Source organism: Pteropus vampyrus, unplaced genomic scaffold, assembly GCF_000151845.1.
Source record: "Pteropus vampyrus isolate Shadow unplaced genomic scaffold, Pvam_2.0 Scaffold18, whole genome shotgun sequence".
Taxonomy (NCBI): Eukaryota; Metazoa; Chordata; class Mammalia; order Chiroptera; family Pteropodidae; genus Pteropus; species Pteropus vampyrus.
In genome coordinates this window covers 6,293,529-6,304,754 of record NW_011888799.1, presented here as the reverse complement: position 1 = coordinate 6,304,754, position 11,226 = coordinate 6,293,529, and the positions used below count along the sequence as shown (strand labels likewise).

The 11,226-nt window shown below is 40.4% G+C and overlaps 1 protein-coding gene across 1 annotated transcript in view; it reads left to right on the top strand.

The window, feature by feature from the left end:
* ZNF318 (zinc finger protein 318) overlaps positions 1 to 8,332 on the top strand; it is a 28,275-nt gene extending 19,943 nt beyond the window's left edge. The window contains exons 8-11 of the mRNA XM_011354834.1: positions 1,898 to 2,101; positions 2,563 to 2,662; positions 3,541 to 3,659; positions 3,943 to 8,332. Coding sequence (XP_011353136.1) covers positions 1,898 to 2,101; positions 2,563 to 2,662; positions 3,541 to 3,659; positions 3,943 to 7,260 — 3,741 coding nt within the window. The 3' untranslated portion in view covers positions 7,261 to 8,332. The remainder of the gene's footprint in view (positions 1 to 1,897; positions 2,102 to 2,562; positions 2,663 to 3,540; positions 3,660 to 3,942) is intronic.
* Positions 8,333 to 11,226: the final 2,894 nt, after the last annotated feature.

The following is an 11,226-nucleotide window of genomic DNA, read 5'->3' as shown; positions in this document are numbered from 1 at the left end:
TTCCATTTATACATGAACCCCATGATAATCTATCATCTTTATCTGAGTGAGTCTTGATGTTCTCTGAAGCTGACAAGGATATGTTGTAATTCAGTTTCCATTTCAGCAGTTAAGAATATTGTGACTACAACTTCTCTTTTCTACCTGTCCTTGGTGTTTTTTCTTTCTTTGCCTGTCTTTAAAACATATAGTTGGTTTGTGGTCTTCTTTCTCTTCATTTCATAAAAATGAAGTCACATTTCCACAATTTCATTTACTTAGAGACAGCTATTATTAATACCTTGGTGTACATTATTCCATATACTCTTCTTCTGTTTGTTAATTCACTTAAATATTTATTGATCTCCAAGAAAGTTCCAGGCACTATTCTAGATATGGGAAGTATAGCAAGAAACTATACAGTCAAGGTCCTTATTTCTTATTCTCATGAAATAGGAGAAGATAGACAATAAATAAACAAGTGCAGGTTAGGTAATGACAAGTGCTTAAAAAAAGACAATGGGTTAAGGGATATAGAGTAGTTAAGGAAAGTCTTTTGGATAAGGTAACATTTGACATTCACTGCCTATTTACATATTTTATTGATTATTCAAACGTGGTTTTTTTTACATATTTTTCTCAGTATATCATGAACATTTTTTCATGTCAATAAATAGACCTCTCTAATAACATTTTTAATGACCTTTTTTGTTGTATGAACACCATAATTTAACCAGTCAAATCACCTGTTGTTCAACGTAATAATTTTTGTAGGATAAATGTCAAAGAGTAGAATTGCTGGGTCAAAGAATATAAAAAATTTTGAGATATGTAATATGTATTCCTAGATTTTCTTCCAGAAAGATGGTGCCAGTTAATACTCACCAGCAACATATGCATGTGCCCATCTTTACTTGCTGAGTATGATCTCTGTGGTGACTCTAAATAAGACTCTAGAAGAGAAAGGTTATCTTTGAAGTGCCGATTATTTTTTTTTTCCCCTCTACCCTGTCTTCCTTTCCCTACCAGCCAATATTATAGGTGCTCTGTTCCTTGTTCTTGTCTGCTAGAGAACTTCATTCATACTTAACCATTTCTTTGTTCCAAAATTATCTTTTTTTCTGTTTCTTACTCTCCAACATTAACCAAAATTCTTATTTCCTAAGTGTCTTGTTACCAGCTTGCTGACAAATGAATTCATATTAAAGTATTTATTATTTTAACCTAATGTTGAGGAATTGCTATGTTTTAAAAGAGGATTCGTATTAACTCAGAAGTGTTAAATTCCAGTAGTTGTATTGTAGACAGTTAGAAATATTTTACTCAGATTCCTTTAAGTCATCATGCATAGATGACTGCTTTGTACATAACATCAGCCTTGCTTTTCGGTTTTCCCTACCAGGATGCATCTGTGATAAGTGAGTTCACTATCATCTCTTTTCTGTATTTGCATAACCTTTCAGTTACATTTTCCATTTTGGTTTTTCTTCCCTCCATTGTTGTCATTATGATTTTTAAGTTTAACTATTGTATTTCATTGCATAGGTAACACATTCAACATCTACCAAAGGGTATATGGTAAAAAGACTCTCTTATCCATCCTTGTTCTCTGTTTCGCCACTGCAGAGGCAACCAGTGTTTCCATAATCTTGAATATTCTTCTAGATATTTTAGTATATATAAGCAAATACGTTGCCATTGTGTTTATTCTTCATGATAAGATAGCACTGTGGAGTCTAATTAGTTCTGTTTGAGCCTTGCAGACATATTTCTTGTGGGGTTTTCCCCAGTTTGTACACTGGAAATATAATCACACAGCCCTATTTCTGCAATTGTGATAGGCTACTTGCTTTTCCTGAGAGAATAGAGATCTAGACTGCCTTGAATTCCTTCTAAGTGCAGGTTTTCTTCCCTGTAGGAATCAAAGGTAAACAATGAGAATTCCCATACTAAGAGCCCCAGGCCTGCCGAGAGCCCCCAGCCAACTGCTAAGCAATCTGATCAGCCCATTGCTGCCTATGAGTATTATGATGCTGGCAATCACTGGTGCAAAGACTGCAACACCATCTGTGGGACCATGTTTGACTTCTTTACTCATATGCACAATAAGAAGCACACACAGGTAGGTATCCTGACCTCTGTTATTTCTACTCTTACCCTCCTTCCCCTCATACTTCTGTACCCCCATCTGCATTACAAAGCTGGCAAATGAAACATTCTCATATGGGCAGGAGCCCCAATATGAAGAGCCAAGAGATACCAACAAAGGAGACACCATCCCCAGGGCTCAGTCCAGGGGACCTGCCTGTAACTAAACACCATGACAAGTGTAAGTGAGGCTTCATCCTCTTTTGATTCCTTGAGTACCTGATTATTTGTTTCATTTTATCCATTCTGGTACTTACTCTAACATGTGTTTACCTTTTCCACAGGTGATTTCCGTTTAAACAGTTGGCAGAGTGGGTGGGGGTGGGTACCTGGGGGCTTCTGGTCCCCTCTGGTGTGTGGGGGAGAAAAAGAGAGAAGAGTAGGTCATTGAGTTTTTAGTGCTGTTGTGTGAGCGCCTCTGCCTCTTGCAAATAGACACTGGATCCCTACAACAGACCTTGGGCTTCAAAGACCCAGAGTGAGGCCAAGCAAGATGCTGTAAAGCGCACTGACAAGATAACTGTTCCTGCAAAAGGTATGTTTCGTCCTTGCCTTTTTTGTAGTTTCCTTACATTCAGCCAGGGAAGAGGTTTCCCTGAACTAAGGTGCTAGGAAACAGCATAGAGTGAAACATAAGTATTCCTTTTGACATAGCTATAAGAATGCCTTCTCTGTGCAAAACTAGGTCCTAAAGAAATAAAGAGCTCTGTAAGACAAGAATAATTTCTATCCATATGGCCAAAAATCTATAACGTGTTAAATATATGTATAACACTTTAAAATATAATTTTATCACTGGCTTATGTTCCAAAATCTTATTTATTTGAAATACAGGTAAAAAACAACAGTAAGAGGTGAAGTAATTTTAACAGCCTTTCCAACTAAGAAATATTTTTGAGTAGTCAGTCATTATTAGGGGTGTAGATTGAGTAGTAGAAAGCTTCTTAGTTTTTAAACGTCTCAGTTTCTTATCTTCCTAGATAGTCAATGCTGCTACATCCTTTAGATCTGTAGAAGATAAATTCCTGAGTAATTATCACCAACATAAGATACTCTTATACAAGTGTTACTGGGCTAACTATCTGGTAGTATAGTTTTTAAATCTCCTAAAATATTTAGTGCTAGTTGGAGTTTGAGGAGAATCAGCAATAGAAATGAGTCTGGCACAGGAAACTCCTAAATAACCAATTAGTATTCCCAAGAGATAGAAGGGATAGAGGTCCTGAGTTCAAGCTTTAAGTTGAGAAGACTGTGCCATTGGAATTCATCTAAATGCTACCTCTGACTCAGAAGTGGGTAAGGTCCTCTATACCATTAACCATTTTGCTGCAAAGGGGAAGTGGGATTTCCTTTGGTTACTGTCAGCCTAGGTGGAAATGACTTATTTTCTTGACTTTATTCTACTTCTTCCAGGCTCTGAGTTTCTGATTCCCATCATGGGATATTACTGCCAGCTCTGTGAGGAATTTTTGGGGGATCCAATTTCTGGAGAACAACATGTGAAGGGTCACCAACACAATGAGAAATACAAGGTTGGTTTTCACTTGTGGAGTTTCTCACTTCTGTAGTAATCTTTTTGACTTTGCCAAACAAATTCAAAGCCAGAAAAAGTCATTATTAACACTTCAAATTCCATATAATCACTAGGAAGTTCTCAGTCCTAGTAAGAGATGCTGACCTGATAGAACCATTTATATCCTTGAGGAAGATGACGCTAGGGATTTCTACTAAGTGAATTACAACAGTGATGGGACCAAGATTTTTCTCTTAAAGTATTTTGACCAGTTGTTGAGCCTTTATCTTTTCTCTTCCCAGAAATATGTGGTTGAAAACCCATTGTATGAGGAGCGGCGGAATCTGGACCGCCAAGCTGGCTTGGCTGTGGTCCTAGAGACAGAAAGACGACGTCAAAGTGAGCTAAAGCGCAAATTTAGTGAGAAACCAAAGGAAGAGAAGAAAGAGAAAAAGGCAAAGATCATGAAAGAAGTAAAGGAGAATGACAAGGTTCCTGAGGAATTAGAGGACCAACTCTCTGAGGGTGGGAACTCCCCTGAAAAGGCTGAAAACAAAAAGAAGGGTAGCATCAAACTCCAATTAAAAGAAGAAGTAAAGAAAGAATCACCAACATCATCTTCTTTTGGGAAATTCAGCTGGAAGAAGCCAGAAAAAGAGGAGGAAAAAAGTTCAGTGGCCCCAGGTATTCCCAAGGAAGAAATTGTAGAAAGCACTAAGGACAAAGAGGATGGCAAAGCTGAAGCTGGGAAGGCGAAGCCTATCAAAATCAAGCTCTCTGGGAAAACTGTTGTTGCACATACTAGCCCTTGGATGCCTGTTGTGACAACTTCAACCCAGACTAAGATTCGACCCAACCTGCCTATCCCATCCACAGTACTCCGCAAGTCAGGGTCAGCCACAGTCAGTAAGCCAGCTCCTCTTAACACCTTTCTATCCATCAAGTCCTCTGGAACCACTGCTAAGCCTCTGCCTGTGGTTAAAGAGTCTTCATCTGATCTCCTCTTGCCTCCTGACATCATCTCCAAAGCATTTGGAGGGGAAGAGGTGATTCTAAAAGGGTCTCCAGAGGAAAAAATTGTGCTGGCTGAGAAGAATGAGCCATCCCATATACCTGAACAAATGCTACCACCTCCTCCACCACCTCCTCCACCACCTCCTCCACCACCCCCAGTTATACCTCATCCAGCTGCGCCATCTCCTGCTCAAGCAAATGCTGTCTTGGCTCCAGTAAAATCAAACCCAGCCATATCTCACAGTCTCAGCCATGGCTTCCTGGGTCCTAACATTTTGAACCCAGTGTTGCCGGTAGCCATCATGGCCTCAGCACAGCCAACTGCCATTCCTTCTGATGAGACAGCTCCTGGTGTGAGTGAGAGTGACCGGGACCAGACCCTATTCTCTGTTTTAGTGCGTCCTCCACCTCCCCTCTCAAGTGTTTTCAGTGAACAAGCTAAAAAATTGGAAAAACGAAATTCATGCTTAGCCACAGCCAATGCTAAGGACTTGTATGACATATTCTACAGTAGTGGTGGAAAGGGGACCCCTGAGACTAAGCTCAGTGGTGGTTCATTGGCCAATGGAGAAAATAACAACTTTTCTAGAGTTGAAAGTTCAGATACCTCTTCTACTTCTACTTTGAATAGCAGTGCATCCCAAGAGGAATCGCCTCCAGATAGAAGTTTGGTCTCTCCTCCCTTAGTTGGAAACTCTAAAAAGCCCATTGCAAAAACTCTGGTGTCCCTAGGGAAATGGTCAGTTGTAGAACATGTAGACGCACAAAGCAGAGGCAGCAGCTATGGCTTCCTACAGCCTTTGACAAGATTGTGCCAAAACAGGCCTTATGAAACTGTTACCCCAAAGACAGACACTTTGGCCATGTGGACTTCGAGTTCCTTCCAGAGTGACTCTAACAGGGATATTTCACCAGAGGGAAAAATTGAGCTTGACCTGGGAGAGCCAGGGCCACCAGGTGTAGAGCCAGTCCCTCAACTTTCAGATATGCACTGTAGTCCCATGGACTCTCAGAAGTTGGTAGAAACCCAGCTTATGGAATCTGGTAACCAGGATGAGGAAAGCCAAGAGGATTGTGGAGAAAGCAAAATAGAGACCAACACTGAACTAAAAGAAAGGGGAGCAAAGCTCTCTGAGAGGATGGTGGGAAAAGGAACAGGTATCAGTGTTGGGCCCAGTAGCATAGAGGATTCTAATTTGAACCATAGGAACAGATGCATGTGGCAGGGAAAAGTAGAACAGCCCAAGTTGCAAATGACTGACAAGAAGGCTGAACAGTCCAAGAAATTGATGACAGGAAGTGAAACTCAAAGTAAAGTAGTGATTGAATTGAGTGCACAGGCTCTCTCTTCCACAAAGGCAAAAACAGACTCATTTCCTTCAGAAGCTAAGTCTTTACTCCAGAACCCACATGATACAGCTGTGAAAATTTCTGCCCCAGAATTGCTTCTTCAGGCCCCAGCCAGATCAGATATGTCTTTAATGGATAGTACACCAGAGCAAGGAGTTTCAGCTGGTAGTGAGAAGTGGCTAGAAAATTCAGCTCCAGAATCAGCTTCCAGAACTTTGAGGCACAGAAGCCTCAAACTCAAAAGAGAAAGATTAAAAGACTTTCAGGATAAAATGATCTATGAACTGGCTGTTTGGGACGAAAACAAGAAGCCAGAAACCTGGGAGAGCCTGGAGAAATCAGAAACAGAAGCCCTGGAGCTACAAAATGTCCATCCAGAATTAACAGTGACAATAGAAAGCAAGGCCTTAGAAGACTTCGAAGTTACAGACTTGAAAGTAGAAGAGCTTGCTGCTCTGGGGAACCTGGGAGAGATGGGTGTTGATTTTTGCAATACTCGGGTACACCCAACACATAGATCTCCAACTGCCCTTTCTCAGAAAATGTGTGAAGAAAATTCTATGTCACTTATAGGATGTAATCCCTCCACTCTCGCTGACTTTGAACCAATCCCATCCTTTTCTGAGTTTCCATTAGATTCCCCTAAAACTCTGGTGCTTAACTTTGGAGCAGAGGGTGAACAAAATTCATCTAATCCCAGAAGTGGGAGGATCACTCCTAACATTTTGAAAACTGGACTTCCTATAGAAAATGTTGACCTTGGCTTGGGGAGCCTAGAGGGAACACACCAGGCCCTTGACCTCTTAGCAGGAGGAATGATGCCTGAGGAGGCAGAAGAAACTTCTCCATTAGAGAAACGAGATTCACTCAGATTGGAATCGGAAATGATAAACGCTGCAGGCCTTGGGCCATCCCCTTGCCTTCCAGACCTTGTTGACTTCGTCACACGGACATCTGGAGTTCAAAAAGAGAAGTTATGTTCTCATCTGTCTGTGCCAGGCAACCCTCCTGAATGCAGTTCCTTGGAGATGGAACCACTACAGCTAGAAATAGTGAATGCATCCATCACAGAGGTAGCAGTTCCTCATGTAGATGCGGACAACGACAACCCTTTGAATTTGGTAAAATCTTTGGTTTCAGGGTCCCTCACAGGGGGGCAGGTAGTAGGAGGCAATATTGTTCCTCAGGAAGTACCTGCACACGAAGCCGCAGTTGGTACCATCCAGGACCACACAGAATCCAGTGTTCACAAATAAGAACACATATCTCCAGAGCTACTTGTGGATGAATCAAATTCGCTTGTAGAAATCAGATGATCCAGGACTAGTTGGCCGTCTCATCTGGAACCTACACCAAGAGATGCAGTCAGCATGTTACAGTAAATGTTCATGGAAGCTAAAAAACTTACCTCTCCTTTTTCCTTTCTCCTTAAGATACCAGACAAATCAATCATAATTTCTATACATATCTGTATAAAGTATTTTCTGTTAATTTTTTTTTTTTTTGCCAATTTATTTTCTCCTACTTTGTCATTAAAATCAAATGTCTATCTGGCTCACCATATAGTGTGCTTTGTATTTTGGCTTTGACTCTGCCATTTCTGGAATGTGGGGGAGGAGGGAGACAGCTGATTTCTCCAATTGCTGTGTTGTATTCCCACCCAATTTCCTGGGCAGCTGATGGATCTCCAGGAGAAATACCAGAAAGCCTGCAGAAATGGAAAACTACTGATGAAGAAAGATGTTCATCTTTTAGGCTTCTATTTGGATGGGCCTGCCTTAACATTGTTTGAAATGCAGCGTGAGTAGCTTTTTTGTTTACTGTTTACTTCCTTGTGGCATGTCAACCCCCATACTTCCCTCAATCTGTTGCTTTTGCTTGAAATGGTCTTGTTAACCCACAAACCTGGCCTCAGTAAACATGGAAGAAAATCTAGCAGGCTCACTTTTGGAAGACAACAAAATGGGTAAGGCTTATTCACGGCTCAGTGCCAGAAGCAGATATGCTTTTTGGGCCACTTTCATTCTCGAAATGGCCTTTGTTCATTGTATTGTGATCCAGTAACACTTGGTGTTAAATTGTTTAGCAGCCATTTCTGTTCTGAAGAGGTAAAAGATCTGAAACTTGTTTTGGGATTGGATTTAGATTCTCTGTTCCACAGCCCATATGTATTCCTCTACCTCTCCCTTTCCCAAGTTATTTCCACCATAGTGTGATGTTTCGGGTTGTACATTTTGTTCGAAAGATTAAAGAATTTACGAGTTGGCTTGGACAAATTTAACTTTCTTTTTAATGTGTTAATTACTTGGAATAAATGCATTAATCTCATGTTTCTTTCTGGATTTTTGTTTTGAAACCACACACATTTGACTTCCACAGGAAAGCTAGAGCAATGAACCCCCACTGCCCTATTGTCTATCCCCTCTCCCAATCATTCTTTCCCCACTTGTTAGGGCTACTTCTTCAGTTCAGATTGTTGAGTAATAAACTCTGGTCCCCACTGCTGCCTAGATGGGTAGTGAGTAGACAACAGTGGTCTAGTTTTGCATCTTCCTTTTGTGAAGCTTTTTATGTACTCTTATGTTGGCTCTCCCTATGCTGCTCTGGGAACTGAGCTTCTCCAAGAACACCCATGTTCTCGCTGAGGGAGCTCGGTCCTCAGATATTCTAATCTGTTCCAGTTTCCTCTTGACATCTCTGGGTCAGCAATCTATAAACTGGCTCAACAAAAGCTTCATGGTCTTGTTCCCCACCCCTCACCTCGCTAACTCCTCAAAAATAATGCAAAGTTGCTGATCTTTTTTCCCTAAGAATTCTTTTTCTCCCTGTTTCCTTTTATGCAGAATCTCTATGTTGAGTTTAGGGAGGTTTACTTTTTCTAGAGCCTCGACTGAAGTTTATTTAGAAATTGTCCTGGCCTCTCTTCATCATGTTGTGGAAAGGGCACCGATTTGGGAGAGTTAGGTCCTTGAATATTCTTCAGCCATTTGCCTTGCTGTGATTTGGGACAAGTTACTTCACTTCACTGTGCCATGGGGATTTTTCTTTTCCTTCTTTAAGATGGTCATTATCTCCATATTAGCACCAAATGTACACAGGGTCAGGCCTTCCTAAGTAGTCATCTGGGGCTGCTTTTTAGGTTGAAGCCTGAGTTCAATACACTTTTCTGGCCTGAAAACTATAGACTGACTAAGAAGGTGCCCTTTAGAAAATGTAAACCTAGGCAAGCTTCAGAGATATATTTGTTTTTCCAGAAAACTACTTCCTCCCCATTCTAGGAGTGTATCTCTTGGAATTCAGAACATAAGAATTTAAAATACCTGTTGTTAACTAATTTTCAGGCCTGTTCCTTTAGTAAGTTCCATCACCCTTTGGGGAGAGGCGGGTAGGTTTAGGGATAAAGTGGGGTGAGGGTAATCCTATTCAGATAACACTTGTAATCTCATTTAATCTCAGAGGGAGCCAGACTCTTTCCATGTTAGAAGGGGGCCACTTGAGAAAGGTGGAGAGGCAAAATTTAGGAAGGACAGAACTAATTCAAGTACCCAGGTATGGAGTACTTTGAGCAACTCCTCTTGTACTTGATAACTTGAGCCTTTATACCAAAGGCATCTACTAATCTCAGGCTTTTTCTAGAATAATGTTCACTTGTAAGAGTTGAAGCAATGGTATTCTTCATATCTGCTGTGAACCAGCACAAGGAGAGTTTTTAGGACTCTGTGGGCAGGAAGTGTTTTTTGTTGCTGGCTTTGGATCTAGTTTTGGACCCCACCATAGAAGCGATGTGAAAGGAAGGGCAGAACTCTAACCATAAACCCCAGCATCTAGAGGTAGGGCCCAGTTTAGTACTATCATGGTGCTGAATAAATTTTTACCTTAGGAGATAAAAGTACATGCAAGGAGTGGGCCCTATTCTTTATATGTGGCTTATGGTGTCATAACTATGTTTTAAATTTCTGCAAATATCAGAAACAGTTTTTATTGAATTCTGTCTACTGTGAGAACAGCTGATTAGAAGGTTTAAATTTAGGCAACACCTAATTTTACCTAAGTTGTACAAATAGCCCTCTAAAAATTCCCCTTGGCTTTGTAAGTGGAGACCTCTTTATAAGCCATTTTTCTCCTCACAACTAGCTTCAAGACACATAATATTCTTAATAACTTTTCTATTAAATATTCCTACTTTACCCCATGCCATTCCATCTCTTAAAAAGTCAAGTTAACCAATGTTTTGATAGCAAAGCGGTGCCAGAACATATGTCCATTTTTTTGGACTGCCAAATTCAGGGACTGAAGAAGAATGGGAGGGAGGGAGGGAAGGAGAGAAGGAAGGAGGGTGGCGGGGGGAGAGAGAGAGTTGGGGGGTTGGGGGGAGAGAGAGAGAGAGAGTGTGTGTGTGTGACGGGGGGGACATACAGGATACAGGCATCCAATGGAGACATTAATGTATTTTTAAAAATAGGATAGAGGCGGGTTCAGAGAGGAAACAGTATATAAAAGAAGTTAGCAAGCTTGGTTTTTAAAAATATATATCCTTAAACCTTTATTCTCAGCTTAAAGCTTACCTACCAAGCCCAGAATGAGAATCTATGCAAGGGCTTCATTTATTAACAATTTTGTGAGAAAACAGACAAATAAAAATTTGGGGATTGTGCTCACTTCGGCAGCACATATACTAAAAATTGGGATTGTGAGCACATTTCTTTAGAGTTTAATTTTGCAAAAATGTATATGTAATTTTAAACAAAAAGTTGTGTATACAGTAACAGTATTCTCTGATAAACCAAGCAGTCGAACTTATGAAAACCTTCTGCCTTTAAAAAAAAAAACACTATCATCCTGATTTGCCCTAAACCCCAAGAGACCATGTACATTTTCACTGTAGCGCGCTTAATGTGGTTGTAACTTTACATTTATGTGTTTTTTGGATTAATATATACCTCTCTTTCCCCCGCCCAACTAGATTATAAACTCTCCAAAGGAAGAAGTCTGTGATTGCTTACTGTTTTTTCATCATTGTATTCATAGTGCACAGTTGCCTGGTACAAAAAGAGTGCTCAATAAAAATTCGTTAAAAGAATCAATGTAATAGTAGCTGTTTTTTATTAACTGATTGTTAATATTTAGCAATTTATAAGTGGGTAAAAGCTGTAAATTGCTCAGCTCTCCAGAAGCCAACTTGTCCTCTTGCTTCTATCCTGGATCTTTGTATAGAAAGCACT